Raw genomic sequence first — 18,642 nt, forward strand, 5'->3', positions numbered from 1 at the left:
CGCTACTGATCGAACAACCAGGTCTTGAGTTGCTTCCTGAAGGAGAGGTGGTCCTGGGTACGACGGAGGTGGGAGGGGAGGGAATTCCAGGTCTTAGCCGCCAGGTAGGAGAAGGATCTACCTCCCATGGTGGATCTTCGAATGCGTGGAATCGCGGCGAGGGCTTGGTTGGACGAACGCAGTTGGTGGGTGGGGGTGTAGAAGGTCAGGCGGTTGTTAAGGTATCTGGGTCCTAGGTCGTGGAGGGCCTTGTGTGCGTGAGTGAGGAGACGGAACGTGATCCTCTTGCTGAAGGGGAGCCAGTGCAGGTCTCTCAGGTGTCCGGATATGTGGTTGTGTCGAGGTATGTCCAGGATGAGTCGTGCGGAGGCGTTCTGAATGCGTTGAAGTCTTTCCTGCAGTTTGGCTGTGGTTCCGGTGTAGAGGGTGTTTCCGTAGTCCAGGCGGCTGGTGACAAGTGCTTGGGTGACCATCTTCCTTGTTTCGATGGGGATCCATCGGAAGATCTTTCGGAGCATGCGTAGGATGTTAAAACATGATGATGAGACGCCGTTAACTTGTCTGGTCATCGAGAGGGAGGAGTCTAGGATGAAGCCCAGGTTTCGTGCATGGTCCGTTGGTTTGGGTGCACTGCCTAGGGCCGGGGGCCACCAGGAGTCGTCCCAGGCAGAGGGGGATGATCCCAGGATGAGGACTTCCGTCTTGTCTGAGTTCAGTTTTAGCCGGCTGTTCTTCATCCACTCGGCTACTTTATTCATCCCTTCTTGTAGGTTGGTTCTGGCGGTGGTTGGGTCTTTGGTGAGGGAGAGGATCAGCTGGGTGTCGTCGGCGTAGGAGATGATGTTGAGGTTGTGTTGGCGTGCGATGGATGCGAGGGGGCTCATGTAGACGTTGAAGAGGGTGGGGCTGAGCGATGAACCTTGTGGTACGCCGCAGATGACTTCGGTGGCCTCTGATCTGAACGGGGGGAGGCGGACTCTCTGGGTTCTTCCGGCGAGGAACGAGATGATCCAGTCCAGTGCCTTATCTTGTATCCCAATGTTGCTGAGGCGTTGAATTAAGGTTTGGTGACGGACCGTGTCGAACGCTGCAGAGAGGTCCAGGAGGATGAGGGCCACTGTTTCCACATTGTCGAGTAGGGTTCGGATGTCATCTGTGGCTGCGATGAAGGTGGTCTCGGTGCTGTGGTTGGCTCGGAAACCGGACTGTGAGGGGTCAAGGGAACCGTTGGACTCGAGGAAGGCGGCGAGCTGACTGTTGACGGTCTTCTCTATGACTTTGGCGGGGAAAGGGAGGAGCGAGATGGGGCGGTAGTTCTTAAGTTCGGTGGGGTCTGCTGAAGGTTTCTTCAGGAGGGCGCTGAGCTCGGCATGCTTCCAGCTTTCCGGGAAGGTGGCGGTGTTGAAGGAGCAGTTGATGATGTCCCGGAGTTGAGGGGCGATGACGGAGTCGGCCTTGTTGAAGATGTGGTGGGGGCATGGGTCGGTTGGCGATCCGGAGTGGATGGTGTTCATTGTGCGGATGGTGTCTTCGGTGCTGATCGGGATCCAGGCGCGGAGGGTGGTGGGGGGGGTTCGATTCTGTGGGTGGGGGAGTGGTCTGGTCGCCGAAGCTGTTGTGTATGTCTGCGATCTTGCTGTGGAAAAACGAGGTGAGAGAGTCGCAGAGGTCTTGGGAGGGAATGATGTCATTGTTGCCGGCGCTGGGGTTGGTGAGCTCTTTGACAATGCTGAAGAGTTTCTTGCTGTTGTGGGCATTATTGTCTGGGGTGTTCACCAGTTGTTGGAGTCCGAGATTGGTGAGGTTGTCCAGCAGGGTGGTGGTGGTCCTGTCGTTGTTATTCTCCAGGTGGAAGTTGAGGTCCCCTGGGAGAATATAGTCATCGGAGAGGAGGGCGTGTGGACTGACAAAGTCAGCGATGTCTTCACTGAATTGTGTGCGGGGTCCTGGGGGTCTGTAGATGAGGGTGCCTCTGAGTGTGGTCTTGGGGTCGGTGTGTATCTGGAAGTGTAGGTGTTCGGCGGCTGTGAGGGTGTCGTCGGAGCTGGACGTGATGCGGATGGTGTTCTTGTGGACTATGGCGAAGCCTCCTCCTGTTTGATTGCTGCGGTCCCTTCGGATGATCTTGTAGCCGTCAGGGATGGCTATGGCGATGTCGGGTGCTGATGAGGCTTTCATCCAGGTTTCAGTGAGAAAGGCGACGTCCGTAGTTGTGGAGGCGAGTAGGTTCCATAGTTCAATGGCGTCTGTGGATCGAGCGGGTGTTGAGCAGGATGCACTTCAGGTGGTTGATGTTGGAGCTCCGCTTGGCGTGAGCGGATGCAGTGTAGGTCTTGATGCAGCAGAACTTGCAGGATTGGCAGGTGAAGGGTCCATGGGTGCGTCCTGGGTTGGCTCGGTAGCAGTCGGGGAGTCGGCCGGTGTTGAGTGCAGTGAGGGTGGCGGCGTCGTACGTTTGGCGGGTGGGATGGCCTCTGCGGGGTCCAGGGGGTCTGGCGCTGGGCGCGGTCCAGGCGCAGACAGGCTTACCTTTGGCGCGCCTTCGGCGCGCTTAGGGTGCGCCCACTGCCCGTGAACGCTGCACGTATGCAACTCTGCCATAAGTGGAGAGTTGAGGGGCGGGCGAGGGAGGAGCAGCTGGGAGGCGGGAGCGGGGTGGCGAGTGGGGAGGGGATCGGTCCGGAGATGCTGGAGGGAGCGGGGGTGGTGCCGCGGGGGAGCAGCGGCAGGGAGCGGGGAGGAGAGACGGGCTAAGGGCACAACAATACAATAATAATGGCACAGACGAGATCGGGGGCACAACCAAGGAGGTCGCTGGCACAAATACCAAAACAATGCAATAATAATGGCACAGAATGCAGGAGATACAGTGCGAATACGATATCAGGTACACCAAGGCAATATGGATATGATACCAGGCACAATGGCACAGAATGCAGGAGATACAGTGCGAATACGATATCAGGCACACCAAGGCACACCAAGGAGGGCCGCGCGGCGGGTGGAGCGACCGGTTCTGACCAGGTCAGGAAAGTAAGGGTAGATGTCATCAACACAAGAGTGAAAAGAGGGGCCTTAGCAAGCCACCGCCCTCAATGCTTTGAAAACACATTATGATGCTATGACGTGCTAAACAGAAATAGCAAGATGACTTAAGCAGCTTCATATCCGTGTGAAACAACAGCTTAACCCTCAGGCCCCAGTGGTGCATGGGGGAGTAATGAAACCTGGGTGCATACGAGGACAAAAGGAGTCCCGATAAGCAAGATTTAAACCAATTCGGGCTAGTCCCCCCATTCCCTTGGCTAGGGAGAACACAGGTGGCTTCCAGTAGATCATGTCACAATGCACTGAGCGATCAAGGCGGGCCTGTAGGAGGCGTCCAGTTCTCCAGCACGCTGGTGTCATTGGCTGCAATGTTATACAAGGGCTAAGACCAGAATAATATGAGTGAAGACGACCATTGCTGAAGATTTATTTTTGAAGCTGCATTGAAGTCATTTGCCCTTAGTGGAAGATCAGGGATAGGCTTACGGTTGGCCACAACTTCGGGGAAAAGGAAAGCATGCTGGTCCGTTTTCAATTGAAGAAAAAAGACACAACCACCGTGGGCAGCTACAGAAGTCATTAGTAGCAGGAAGAGACAAGGAAGCCAATGGGCAGATCCAAAGCCCACTCTCTGTACATCTTACAGTGCTGCCTGTAGCGAGACTGCAGACAGCCTTCCCACGCAGCTCTCTGCATCGAGCAGCAAGGTGGAGGATGGGAGGGGCTCTTACGGGTGCTGGCACAAATGTTCCTATAGAACGGGTTCGTTTGATTAATAGGTAAACTGTTAATTTCACGTACCTATCCAGTAGATGGTTTTCCTGTTTTGTAACGGAGTCTGTCGTTGTTCGACTGATTATAATGACTGATTGGTGTTATTACATTTAGCCTTCTGATTATACGTTCATCTAAGATGAATTACGGGTTTGATTTACGATTAATAATGTGGTTTGATTCACCTAAGGGCAGAAGCAAGGGATGGGTATGGAGGTTTGAAGTAAAATTATAACTTATCATACACTCCCGCATACATTTCATGGTGGGTGTGCATGCCTATGTGTTAGTGAAAGGCAGTGCTTAATTTGTGAAAGAATGAACTCTGCTCAGAAGTCGGTGACCGGTGCAATTAAACGCCGCGCTGAATACCAAGGCTGGTCGCCCTAAATCCCCTCATGCCTCCTTCATCCACTGCCACACACGCCCTGTCCCTTTATCTCACTCTTGCAGGCTCCTGTTTTTTCTCATTTTTGAGATGGTTTTGCCGCCTTTCTCTTCCTCCATCATCTCGATCTGCGCGTTTTTCCTTTTTCGGGGGCTCAGTAGTTAAATGATGTGGAAAAATAAGTGCCTGTGGTGTGCTTAATGTGCAACTGTGTAATATTATACTTTCATTTACGGTTACCAAACCAAGGTTCGCTTTCACCAGAGGCTCAGGGACTCCGGCCATAGAGCTCTCGCCATGGGCTAGTTCGGCGGGCTGGCTGGCGATTTGTCCAGCTGGGCTAGTGCAAATGTAATCGGCGTGAGCTTGTTGTCATATAATTGTCGCTTAATAGAACCCTTTGACGCCCTGTGCGCATCTGTATTTAACAGAACAGCAGGTAGCAGGAGGTAACAGAGAGTCAATAGCAAAGCTAATTACCGTCCTCAGAACTGAGAGCTGCAGCTGCAGCTGCAGACGAGTGTCGGGGTCAGTGAAACGCAGATAGTAGTACAGAGATCGCCGAGGAAAGAGAAAAGTACTTTCTCTCAGAAAACATTTTCAGTGCTTAATTATTCACGGAGCGCTTTATGTTGGCTTGTTGTTTGTATTCACGGTGCTTCCAATGTTGGTAGAAAAGGAATCTTAGAGGGAGTTGATAGATTCGTCGACGTTCACAGGCGATTATTCAAGTTTAAATTAATGAGTCGTGTGCCTTCGTTCTCTGCCTGTCCAACTCCTGCCTACTATTCTGTAGTTATGATTGGCTCGCTGTAGCTGAAATTTTAGCCACATAATGTATTCTCCTGGTTTACCTATTTATCCTAAGACACGAAGAGTACATAAAGATCACTGTAGATTGTGCTCAACTCACTGAGCAGTCTTAGAAAGAATGAAGAGGGAATCGAGAGATTTCATATGACAGACCAGAACCACAGAAATCACAAGAGGGTAGGTAGTCTCTGTGCCTGTCACATGTAAGGCTATGTCCCAATATTATGAGCTAAACCGGCGCTACCAGTAACTCTGGCCTAATCAATCAATCCTGGGGGTCCACTAAGAAATAAGGGTAATTCCATACTCAGTTCCCCTAGTAATCCTTCATTTCCACAGTTTGGCTGTCCGCAGAAAAAAATCTTATAATTCCGATGGGGCCAGTAAGCTTCAGGGGGGTGTTACACCCCCCTAATAAATGTATGTTGTGATAAATAGTTGGGTACTGGTGCTTTCAGTCGGATATTGTTAGATGTCAGTCGGATTTTAGCTGGAATTTGTAAATACAAACAGAAAAAAGGCACACACCCTCTCCCTGTTTCTTTTGAAAGTCCTAAAAAATATTGGTTATTTTACAAACAATTGTGTTTTCTCTTTAGTACTCCTACCGATCGATCCGTATTCCTCTCCCTTTCCACTACCCCTTAGGTTCCTCTCATGCACCCAGCTTGTCATGTTAAATATTTAAACATTATGTGCCAGCCTGCTTGTCAGAAAATCTGAAGCTCACAACCCCCGAATCTTACTAACCAAGCTACGCCCCTGCCAGTAACTTACTATTAACAGGCGCGTCAGAACTACGAGGCCACTTGTAATTAGGCCAAAGTGTTCAATCTAGCCTCTCTAGGCAACCCTCGGGCTGTCCCAAAGAATCACACTTCACTTATGACTGATCTTGGACTGCCCTCTGTTCTTTAAAAGGACTGGCCAGTGGAGATTTTCAAGCAGGCCTGTTCCTCTAAATTGCACATAAGACTGCCCAAATGTAATAAGTAAGGTATAGAAAGGGCAGTGAAAAACAATAAATAACTATACACTGTTGGACAACTTTTTTATTTTTAAAATGGAGACGTTTATGATTAATAAAACCATGCCTCAAACCACTGGCGGTTCCTCCGCAATGGTGGAAGAGCGTCGCCCTACTGTCTGGCTCAGAGCTAGGAAATGTAAAATAAAACCATGCTTTTGCATCGTTTTATTTTACATTTTCCGGATCTGACAGCGGTGTTGGGAGGGGCGGGGCTTATGCATGGGAGGGGGAGGAGGAGTGATACGTGTACTCCACTCCCAAAGTCCGCATATGTGTTATGGCAGGTCGTCACAGGCTGACCAAAACACACATGCGCACTTAGGTTTTATCCAGCCCAGCTCCATTGAGCAGCTGGGCTGGAGAAACCCCACAGACTCCCTGGTCTGAGCATGGCGTCTTCCATGCCAGTTCAGACCGATCCCTGCGCTGCTCTGCAGCATTGGGATTGGATGGGAGTCTGGGTCCCAGGGGCTGCTGGGACCCAGGAAGAGAAGAGGCGGCAAACGCAAAGCTGGAGGTGGCCGGCCGCGGTGGCAAAAGGTACGTTTTATATTTATTTTTATATTTTATTAACTTGCCTCACCACCCTTTGTTTATGGCGGCCGCCGCTGACTCAAACTCAATGCATAGCAAACAATCTGTGCCTCAGCAGTTTTCAGCCTCCACCACTTGCAATGGTGAACAGCAGGGGTGTTGCAGGTAATTAACAACCATTCTTGCCATGCAGGTAAGGAAAAAAGGCTCTTAGCACCTGTCCAATGAAAAGTAGCGTTGTGGGAGAGAAAGCTGCTTCCAATCTGAAAGATAGGATGAAAACAATGTCTCCTTTCTCTCGCAGCTCTCCGTCAGCCACTTCAAAAGCTGACTCGCTTGTCTGTGTTGCTCCCTTTGCTGAGATGGAAACCCAAAAAGCCTAAGAAAAATAGAAAAAATGTAAGCAGTTTATTTTTCTCCACTTTGCTTTGGTTGATTTGGCTTCCCCCTCAGGAAAATCAAAGGGAAGACTCTGCTCACCCGTGTCTCAACTGGCTATTACAGAAGAGGCTGATGTAGGGCTGCAGGAGAATGACACTTAGTTAGGATAATCCTATTAGTCTTGCATGCGCTAACTGGTGAAAGACATATTGTGGGCTCACCAAGAATAAACAGAGACTTTTAGCTCGTTCTATGCTTCCATTGGTTGCCTTACCTTTTTTTTTTTTTGAAAAACAGGGGCCCCTTATATATAATTAATAGACTAGCTATACATAGGGTAAAAATTGTAGTAGGTAATGGTCTATAGCTTAGTCGAATGGCTGTAAATCACTAAGACAACCCAAACCGATATCTAGTAGCTATGGCCTAAACATAACATACATAAGACATCAAAATGTGAATCATTTTAAAATTAATTATTTGAAATTATAAAAAATGTAATATAATAATATTGCTAAACAATTTTGTCTGATATTATTTTTCCTTTTATTCAAGCAAATATGCAAAACTCAAACACAGTACAAACTAAAACTTAGACACAAATGCTGATGGTAAGGCGGTAGTGAGACTACGCGCGTTTCGGCGAGATCGCCTTAATCAGGTCCCCGTCTTAACGTACTGTAATTTTATGAGAAATCCTATTACACGAAGGAATTAATTCAAAACCGAGAAGACAAGCAGAAATGCTTCGTGTTCCAATCATGCAGAACAAAGATACTGATAAAGGATTTTCCTGAGCAAGAAACGTGAGCCCAGAGACGAACAGTTTCCCATGTGGAGGGTGTCGCGCACACCGGATACAGAAAATTGCGCGTTTGTTTCTAAGGGCAAATAGATCTATGGCTCCATCTGTACAACGTGGCAGGTCGTCACAGGCTGACCAAAACACACATGCGCACTTAGGTTTTATCCAGCCCAGCTCCATTGAGCAGCTGGGCTGGAGAAACCCCACAGACTCCCTGGTCTGAGCATGGCGTCTTCCCTGCCAGTTCAGACCTATCCCTGCGCTTTGGGATTGGATGGGAGTCTGGGTCCCAGGGGACGCTGGAACCCAGGAAGAGAAGAGGCGGCAAACGCGAAGCTGGAGGCGGCCGGCCGCGGCGGCAAAAGGTACGTTTTATATTTAATTTTTATATTTTATTAACTTGCCTCACCACCCTTTGTTTATGGCGGCCGCCGCTGACTCAAACTCAATGCATATCAAACAGTCTGTGCCTCAGCAGTTTTCAGCCTCCACCACTTGCAATGGTGAACAGCAGGGGTGGTGCAGGTAATTAACAACCATTCTTGCCATGCAGGTAAGGAAAAAAGGCTCTTAGCACCTGGCCAAAAAAAAGTAGCGTTGTGGGAGAGAAAGCTGCTTCCAATCTGAAAGATAGGATGAAAACAATGGCTCCTTTCTCTCGCAGCTCTCCGTCAGCCACTTCTAAAGCTGACTCGCTTGTCTGTGTTGTTCCCTTTGCTGAGATGGAAACCCAAAAAGCCTAAGAAAAATAGAAAAAAATGTAAGCAGTTTATTTTTCTCCACTTTGCTTTGGTTGATTTGGCTTCCCCCTCAGGAAAATCAAAGGGAAGACTCTGCTCACCTGTGTCTCAACTGGCTATTACAGAAGAGGCTGATGTAGGGCTGCAGGAGAATGACACTTAGTTAGGATAATCCTATTAGTCTTGCATGTGCTGTCTGGTGAAAGACATATTGTGGTCTCACCAAGAATAAACAGAGACTTTGAGCTCGTTCTATGCTTCCATTGGTTGCCTTACCTGACACGCTCATTTGCCTGCTTCTTATTTGTGTCCCAGCTAGTCAGTCTTGTGTTTGACCCTGCCATGGAGCATAGCCTCTTTACCATCCCTTTTAGTTGGCTGCCATCCATGCTTCCTGTGCTTGCTTTTTAACCATTACTTTTTTCATTTGGGTTAAGCACTCCATAGCAGTGCATGTATTTTCAAGCTATCTCCCTCAAGAACTTCTCTACCCCTACACTCAGTGTTGCTCTGTTGCCCATCTGGTTCTCCCTAAAGCCCTGCATGCTTTGTGTGCTCTTGTGTCCTCTCCCTGTTGCTTTCTCGCCTGTGTGCTTCTCCCATTGGCTCCACGTTGCTCACAGCCTGATGCTTCTCCTCTGCACCCCCTCCCTACGTGTTACTGCCCTTACTCGCGCTCTCCTTCTGTCACCTGTTGCTTTTCCTACCCCTACCTGTTGCTTCTGTCTCCCTGGCCCACCTTCCCTGTCGCTTGTTGCTTCTCCTTCCCAGACCCCCTCATTGCTTTCCCACACCTGCGTCCTCCAAGTATCTTCCCCCACCTGCACTTAAAAAGAAAAAATATGCTAAATCGTTTTTAGGTCTCGCCTGCCAATGCGCTTGCCCATTGCTGGCGAGAGATATAGAGGGGCACCAAAAAATCCTACCAAGAGGGCTTTGGAATGCGGATTATGGCCAGTGCATGTGCGCCGGGCGCGCGCTTGCCATTTTCTCCCCCCCTCCCAATCAGACTTGAAAGGAAGCCGCTCGCACACCACCATTTGTCTGAGCCTCGGCATCAGACTTCAAAGGCTGCCGCTCCCCCGCCCACCCCCCCGCCGCAACAATGCCGAGAGCTTGTTCTGCCTTTCTCTGTCCATCCCACACACCAGCTCTCTCCTGTCACTCCCTCGGTTTCTCTCCTTCGCTACTTCTCTGTCTTTTGCTTTTAGTCTCACCTTTCTCTCTTGAATGTCCCACCCATGTCCCCCGCTCTCTGTTGCTTCTCTTCCCACATCCGATTCTGCCTCCCCCGTTCGCCCTTTCCTCTCATCCCCTTTGTCTCTGTGCATCTCTCTTCTGTCTCTGTTCCCCTGCAGACGTTTCTTCCGCCCCCTTAGCTCACTCCCTCCCACTCATTCCTCTCCTTTTAACTGATATCAAAGCGGGAGTTTTCTCTTTTTCTCCTTCTCCGCCCTCTCCCTGGCTCTCTGCCCCCATTGTTCCATCCTCCTAACTCGCCTTCTCCCCGAGTGACTCTTTACCTGTCCCCGTCTCGCCGCCTGCTGCCCCACCCCTTCTCGCCTCCCCTCCGTCTCACGCCTCTGTCCTCCCATTTGCCTGCTATGCACGTTCAATACACCACATCACTTTCTAGCTCTAGGTCTCATCTGCCACCCACCCCATCAGCGCGTCTGTGCACGTCCTATTCTCTTGCCCCTCACCCTATTTCCATCTGTCCAGAATCACAATCTTCGCTTCCAAGTCCCATTTGGTCTTATCATCTCCGTCCGCCCCCCCTTCTTTCTAATCACTCTGCTAGTTCGACCCCTCACTTTCCACTTCTGATCGTCTCTCTCCCACCCCACCAGTCCCCCACAGTCAGCTCACCAATTGCACGTCTGTCAAACTCCCACTTCAATCTTTTTCTCACTGTCACCTTCTACCCACTTCCCTCATGGTTGTATGGAATGCATGTTTCCCTCATGGTTGTATGGAATGCATGCATAGTGCTTACTACCCCTAACAAGCCCCTAAAGCGAACCGCAGCCCCCCTCCCCTCACCGTGCAGCAAGCCCACCCTGTGGGTGCCACCTTCCTCTACATATGCTCGGTATTTGTAAACCTCACCCTCGCAACCCTCTCACTCTCTTCCCTCTCACCCTCACACACCCGCACCCTCCCACACCCTCACCCTCACACACCCTCACTCTCACACACCCTCACACCCTCTCACCCACCCTCACACCCTCACCCCTCACCCCTCACCCCCCTCACTCACCCTCACCCCTCACCCTCACAACCCTCTCACCCTCACCCCCCACACCCCCTCACCCTCACACACCCTCACCCTCCCTCACCCTCACACCCTCTCACCCTCACACACCCTCACACACCCTCTCTCACTCACCCTCACACACCCTCACTCACCGTCACACCCTCACCCACCCTCACTCACCCTCACAACCCTCTCACCCTAACCCCTCAGACCCCACACCCCCTCACCCTCAGACACCTCCTCACCCTCACACCCCCTCATCCTCACCCTCACACCCCTCACCCTCCCTCACACCCCTCACCCTCACACACCCCCTCACCCTCACTCACCCTCTCACACATGCTCACCCTCCCTCTCACCCACCCTTTCACCCTCACACACCCTCACCCTTCCTCACACACCCTCTTACCCTCACACCCCCTCACCCCCACATCCCCTCAACCCCTCAGCCCCACACCCCCTCACCCCCACAACCCCTCACCCTCACATCCCCTCACCCTCCCTCACACCCCTTCTCACACCCCCTCACTCTCACATACACCCTCACACACACCCTCACCCACCCTCACCCACGCTCACCCACCCTCTCACCCTCACCCACCCTTTCACCCTCACCCACCCTCACACACACTCACCCTCTCACCCCCTCACACACACCCCTCACCCTCACACACCCCTCACCCCCTCACCCTCACATCCCCTCACACCCCCTCACCCTCACACACCCTCACCCTCACACACCCTCACCCTCACACATCCCCTCACCCTCACACATCCCCTCACCCTCACACATCCCCTCACCCTCACACACCCCCTCACCCTCACTCACCCACCCTCTCAACCACCCTCTCAACCACCCTCTCACCCTCCCCCACCCCCTCACCCTCACACCCCCTCCCCCTCACACCCCCTCACCCTCACACCCCTCACCCACCCACTCACCCTCACACACCCTCTCACCCTCCCACTCTCACACGCCCTTACCCGCCTTCACCCTCACGTGCCCTCTCCCTCACACCCCCTCACCCTCACCCACTCACACACCCTCACCCACTCACACACCCCTCACCTCACACACACCCTCACCCTTACACCCCCTCTCTCACACACCCTCACCCACCCTCACCCTCTCACACCCTCACCCTCTCACACACCCTCACCCTCTCACACACCCTCACCACTCTACCACTCTTCCGCCCTCACTCTACAGCACTCACTCTACCACCCTCACTTATCCGCTCTTACTCTACCGCCCTCACTCTACCGCCATCTCACCCTCACTCTACCGCCCTCACTCTGCCACTCTACTGCCCTCACTCTACCACTCTACGGCCCTCGCTCTACGGCCCTCACTCTACCGCCCTCACTCTACCACCCTCACTCTACCGCTCTACCGCCCTCCCTCTACCACTCTACCGCCCTCACTCCCGCCCTCCCTCTACCACTCTACCGCCCTCCCTCTACCATTCTACCGCCCTCCCTCTACCACTCTACCGCCCTCACTCTACCACTCTACTGCCCTCACTCTACCACTCTACCGCCCTCACTGCACCACCACAGCGTCACTTAGGGGCACCACAGCATCACTCAGGGGCCCCACAACATCACTATGCGCTACTACAGCATCACTGAACGCCACAGCATCACTCATCGCCACCACAACATCACTCAGCGCCACCACAGTATCAATCTGTGCAACCATTCAATAACAACTGGTTCAAACATGTTCTCTCAATGTTTCAAGCTTTATTACAAATGTCACAGAAAGATGTTAATATTTCACTTCTGTTCTTGGATTTTCGTCACAATAAAATACACTGAACATAATCTTCACAAAAGTGATTTGCAAAAGTTTAAGCTATTGAAATTATACATTACAATAACTTTTATTTAAGTATTAATTATTTAAAAAAATTAAAAGCCATTGTTATTTGTAATATCAATACATCTAAGTCATGTAAATACAAAACATGTTTCATTACAAATGCTATAGGTGTCACATTTGCAAAAGATAAAAGTATTGGCATTGTAAATGAAAAAGCTATTAATTTCGCTATTTTCAAAACCAACACATAAATAAAAATGTGTCATTTACAAGACCAATAGCTCAAACTTTCCTAATGCAAGACCTATTGCATTGCAAATGCTTGTTTTATGTGCAGATCCCACTTGGAACAGTAAATAAAAAGGAAAAAAGTGTGCCCTTATTTTGGAAGCATGCACATGCGAGGTGCGCGTGCCAACAAAATCACGTAGCTGGCCGCGTGATAGACTTTTCTTTCTTTCTTATTTAGCCATGGAGATGCTGTACAGCATGGTTAAAAACCATTGGCAAAGCCAATTGGTCTCAAAGGCAAAACCTATTTGCTTTACCAGTGATTGCTTTTTGTCATATCTTTTAGATGATAGGCAGCTCCTGGTACGCTCTCTATTTTGAACAATGTTTGCCTTGCCGGGCCCACTGCACGCCAAAGGGATATTGGAAGCTGACAGCACAGAATGCTCCATTTGTGTGCCTGTAATAGTAGCAACAGCCCACAAAAAAGCATGCTGATTGACTGACCAGCTCTCATCGTTCTTTTGAGGATGCTAATGTTATTTCCCAAATCAATGATACTCCTTATATCATCTCCAGAAGGTTGAAAAACTTTTTGGCTTCCTTTGTCTCCTTTCAGCTCAAAAGGTATAGCATCTGTTGCTCTTGGAAGGCGTTCTTTTATGTATGGGAATACTGAAGATGGATTACTGCTAAGCTGGGCCAGGGACATCTCCCAGTGAGGCCTTAGCAGAACTGTCTCTCAGAAAAAGCTTTGTACCACGAATGCTCTTTTCTTGGTGATACATGACACAGCTTTCAGTAAATCTGCAAGAACACAATTTAACTATAACAAAGGTGGAATCTGTGCCAAGATTACATAAATTAACTACACTTAAGGTGGAATTTTTGCCATTACTACACAGATTAACTACAGCTAATGTGGAGTCTTTCCCAGGCCCGGACTGGCCGTTGCAGGCACCGGGCAATCCCCCGGTGCGCCGCAAGGGTGGGGGCCGGTTTTGGGCTCCAGGGGGCCGTTTTTGTTACAGGGCCGTTTTTGCAGCGTTGCCGCAAAAACGGCCCTGCAACAAAATCGGCCGAAAACCGGCCTGGCAAAGAGCGCGGTCGAACCCCCAACCCTCCCCTGGGGGGAGGTGGGGGGGCCGGCCAAGCACTTTGCCAGGGCCAGTTTTGGTTCCCAGTCCGGCCCTGGTCTTTCCCAAGACTACAAAAATTAACTACAGCAAAGGTGAAATCATTGCAAAGACTTCACAAATTAACTACAGCTAAAGTTGAGTCTTTGTCAAGAGGAACCATTCCAGTGGTCCTCCAAAGCAAACTAAAACGTACTATTTCCAGGATTCAGTACGCTTCTCCATTCATCTATTTTCTTCTCCTTAGTGTGCTATACAGTTAGAACGGTCTCCTACTTGCCTACATAGCACCGTTCCCTAGTCTGAATTCAGTAGAGACAGGTTTTGTGTTGTACGATGGAGGGCAGTATCCATGAATTTCTAGCATATTAAACATCTCACTCCATGCGTACCTGTTCTGCAATTAGTAAGTTAAATTTGCTTTTGCTCTTTCTTCTCCCAACAGCATTTAAACCTTTCGACTTGAGCGATATGAAGAGACGCAGCACGCAAGACGGCAAGAAGGCTTAAAGATGTGCCTCACCTTCCTCCCACGAGCTCAACTGCTTCCCTCCTACTTTGTCCTAATGATCCCTTATGAGCAATGACTTTTGTTTCTCTTTAGCCTCCGGATGTGACCCCAGAATTGGACAGATTGGGGCAAACCCTGTAATCCTGTACTCCTATCTATCTGTTCTTGTGCTCCTCCCCTAAGTTGTATTCCAGCAGACCTGGCCCGTGGGCAAAACAGTTCTGTTATTTCAAAACTGAAACTCCAAAATACAGAGCGTTTTGATGATGCTTTGGGTGAGTTTTTGTGTCCGTGCTCAGGACAAAGTCTGTGACGGCAATCCTTGCCGGAGTTGCCAGCTGGCATTCAAGCCATGTGCAAAGTCCTACAGGCAGACTCTTGAGAAGGAGACATTCATATGCTTCTCTTAGTAGTGCTCTTTACATCTTTATGTCCTTGAATAACACAGAAGATTGTATCAGTCGGAGTGCCTGTAATACTGGAGATGATCATGACCTGCTTCTAACCCATACCTAATAAAAAAAGGTAATTTGTCTAAGGTGCAGGATGATCAAGGGCTGACTTTGAAATACTGTGTCTGTTGGAAGTGGGGCAGTCACGGACTTGAGACTTTCTCCCCGACTATCCATATTCATCTGTAGATCATGCTCTGTTGATCCCTCCCCATCCTCCTAAACCCCACTTGCTCTTTATATACTGGTCTGTAGCAGGGCCTTGGGACTGGGGAGGGGGTCTCTTCTCTCTATATATACTCGTTCCACCACTTCTATATACAGTTTTGTGTAGATTGACTGGAGCCGCAGGTTAAGCAAACTATGCTTTCTTCAACGCTCTAAAGCTCCGGAGGAGTCCCTATGTGTGTCAAGATGTGTGTCAAGATCATCCTCCATGCTATTGTATGCTCATTCTTCTACCCTAACTATCCATAACATTCCATCTCTTCTAACTGGTACCAAGGGCTGCTAGGGCTGAAGCCAGACTTTTTGAGTTGTGTTTTCTCGTTACCAACATGGGTCCACCATCCTAGGTAAGAGAATGTCTCTTGACCTTTGAGTGTGCTTTCTGTAGGGTCATTTGTGAAGGAGAGGATGAACTATTAGAGGCAGGATGCAGAAAGTAAAAATGGGAATATTTCCATATGCAGCAAACACTGTGGTCTAGTCACAGTTGTGTCTTCATAGAGTAAGTGTGAACTGGATGAAGGCCAGGAAATCGTTCCTTACTTCATCTTGTGGAAAGTTTCCAACCTTGTGCTTTCTCAACCCATGGCTATTTATTTGCCTCAGAGAGGGACAGTTGATGTTGATGTTCCTGGCAGCCCAGTTAGAGGGGTAAACCCCAGCTATCAGGAGGGAGACTGGAATAAGGGATATACAGTTCCTTCCCTCATATTGAGCCCAAGGCATGTAAGCTCTCTGCTAAGATTCAGGTGAAGTTTGAAGTCTTCTCGGCCAATGCGTACCTATCACTCAGAACCAACATCAGCAGGGTTTACAATGCTGTTGGAAAAAACTGCCTCTGCATTCAGTTGTGTCTGGGAGATTTGGCTTCAGTTGAAACTACAAACAGCTAGGACCCAACACAATCCTATGCATAAGATAGCTTTCTTTTTAAACCCTCTTTTTGGTACCTCTAGCAGTAAAGCAATTCAGCAATCATCTTCACATATAAAAGTGTGATTTGGCATAATACATTTTAGCCAAGAACTATGTAAGTAAGACATTTCACTTCCATTTGGCTGTATTTTCCCTCTTTGGTGTTAACCCTTTCATAGTGTATGTATGCAACATCTTTTTTATGTGATTTAACATGTTTTTGCCAAGGTAAATCTTGATTAACCTCAGACCATCTTAAGAAAACACTTGAATATTAAACTCACATGGATCAGAATTCATTAGTTCAACACCCTGGACTTAAAACCATACGAGGACCACCTGACGATTGTGGATTCAAGGAGCTCTAGTGTAGGTGAGCATGATCCGAGCTTTCTGATTCTGTCCCACCTGGTGTGCATCGCTGAGATTCCAGCAGCCTAGGTTTAAATGTGGCCCACTTAGCATTGGGCAGAAATCGAAAATTATCTGCATGCAGAGAAGACTCCTACTTAAGGAAAGCAGATCTGTGTAGCAGGCAGCCACCCACAACGCCCTGGAAGTCTATAATGAAGAGGAAGCAGAGCCCTGACTTGAGCCCACAATTAGCTGTTGGCTAGGAGTGTTTTTATTAGCTTGAAACTGCAAACATAGCTTAGAATTCACAAACTAACCATTTGGTGTCTGTCCGTTCCCTGCTCTTTAAACCTCTCGGTTGGCATTTCTAAATTGAAAAGCTTGGAATTTCATTGGTCTAGACCTCATGCAATTTCCTCCAAAGTACCTCTTCCTCTTTGAACCTGTAACGCATACTTCATCAGGACTTGAAGAGAATGCTTTGCTGTTCAAGTAGAGTGGCATTTGCCAGGAATACAATTCTGTTGGTCACTGCTTCCCTTAAGCCTGGAAGAGGCTGTGCTTTTGTGAAGAAGAGAAGGTTGAGGAGGACTGACATTTGTGTGGAAGTCAGCTCGGACAAGTGAGCTGCCAGGAGCCACCAGGACCTTACAGCCCAGCTTGGTAGGATCAATTCAAGGACCCCTCCAAGATCAAAAGGGTTGAGACCTTCAGGGTGAATTACAGGACTGTTTGTGGGAAGATTGCCTGGTACCATCCCTAAGCTGTTTAGGAGCTTCTAAACCCAAATGTAAAGCCCAAGAGGGAATATTTTCGGCTTCTTTTTGTTCTTATATGCCATTGGCCGATGACTGTCTTCACAATTCCGAAATCGTTTGAACCATTTTTGGTTTTGGATATAAAACAGTTTGATATGGATAGAAGAAAGGGGTCAAATGTCGACTTTTGCAAATGTTCAGAAGACTAATTTATTCACATTTGATAGATATCCCAACATTTGTTTCATGCAAATTCATTTGTCAAGACTAACATTTTGGCAAATATAACATGGTTCCAATAAATTGCTGTAGCAAAAAGGCATAGTTTGTGTAATTCAATTAACAGAGCTTGAGTCTGATAATTTTTTGGATTACATAATCAGTTAACTGCAAAGCATTTCAGTAGATCAGTCTACCTAATCGTTTCTCCAAAGTCCATTGATTCTGTTGAAGGTGTCTCTGTGTGCTTACTTGCCAGGATGTCTTGACTAGAAGCACGCAAGAGCTGTTGGAAGAAGCATCTCTTCAGCGACATGGAACAAAGCCTTTTCTTTTGTATTCTGTTCTGGGTGTGTCACTTATCTTTGTGGCCGTTGCTCTTGGGAGCAATAAGACAAATATTACTCCAGTTCTGCTGGTTCTATGTTAGAGATGTGAGATGTTTTTGCCCAACGTGTTGAGTTTACGTGCTTGTGTGTACAGAAACATGCATTGTGAAGAATAGAGACAACACCTGTGACATAACACTCTGATTAATTCTGTTTTAACTAGAGGATAACTGAAAAACATTAATGGCCTGGCTACTCTCACAGAAACAGAAGAAATGTCAAATAAGGTCATAGCGAGGGAATTAGGAATAGATCCCTATCATACACAGGAAGACAATTCAGACCTAATTCAATCTTCGATCCAAATTCAACCTGCAACAAATGCCACAAATCTATTTTACTCAGTTGTAAAGTAAAATGCAAGATAGAGCCACTGAAGAGAAATGTGTTTTTTGGATTGTTGAATAAGTTGCTACTCTATATGTATCATTTATGTAGCACCTAGTTTTCCTGGGTGGGCGCTGGAGCACTCCAACTTTGTGGCTGCATGGTTCAAAATGAATTGATTGCAGTTAGGCTATATGGTAAAATCTGGGTACAATGCATACGGTTTGTATGTGAGGTAGAAGTGCTGAATGAACTTTTTTTTTTAACACTTTATTTATAAAGTGTCCTGGCCTGGTTTAGGAAGAAAACATATCCTCTTGTTGTACACAATTTATACAGTCAATTCGGGAGTACCATGCATTTCCTCCGATCACATTTCAAATTGGGGATCTTATTCCGTCTGGGAGCTTACAGATGCTTGTTCCAACAAATATGCCCGGCAGGGCTGCCTTATCTCGAGTGGCCTGGATGCAGGGAGTTGCAGTTGAGCATAGAGCTCGATGCGTAGTATGCAATAGGACATTCTC

General features: G+C 48.6%; 1 protein-coding gene across 1 annotated transcript in view; it reads left to right on the forward strand.

Moving 5' to 3' along the window:
* MCRIP1 (MAPK regulated corepressor interacting protein 1) overlaps positions 1–17,498 on the forward strand; it is a 101,892-nt gene extending 84,394 nt beyond the window's left edge. The window contains exon 5 of the mRNA XM_078653824.1: positions 14,408–17,498. Coding sequence (XP_078509950.1) covers positions 14,408–14,472 — 65 coding nt within the window. The 3' untranslated portion in view covers positions 14,473–17,498. The remainder of the gene's footprint in view (positions 1–14,407) is intronic.
* The last annotated feature ends 1,144 nt before the right edge of the window (positions 17,499–18,642 follow it).

Source organism: Lissotriton helveticus, chromosome 7, assembly GCF_964261635.1.
Source record: "Lissotriton helveticus chromosome 7, aLisHel1.1, whole genome shotgun sequence".
NCBI classification, from domain to species: domain Eukaryota; kingdom Metazoa; phylum Chordata; class Amphibia; order Caudata; family Salamandridae; genus Lissotriton; species Lissotriton helveticus.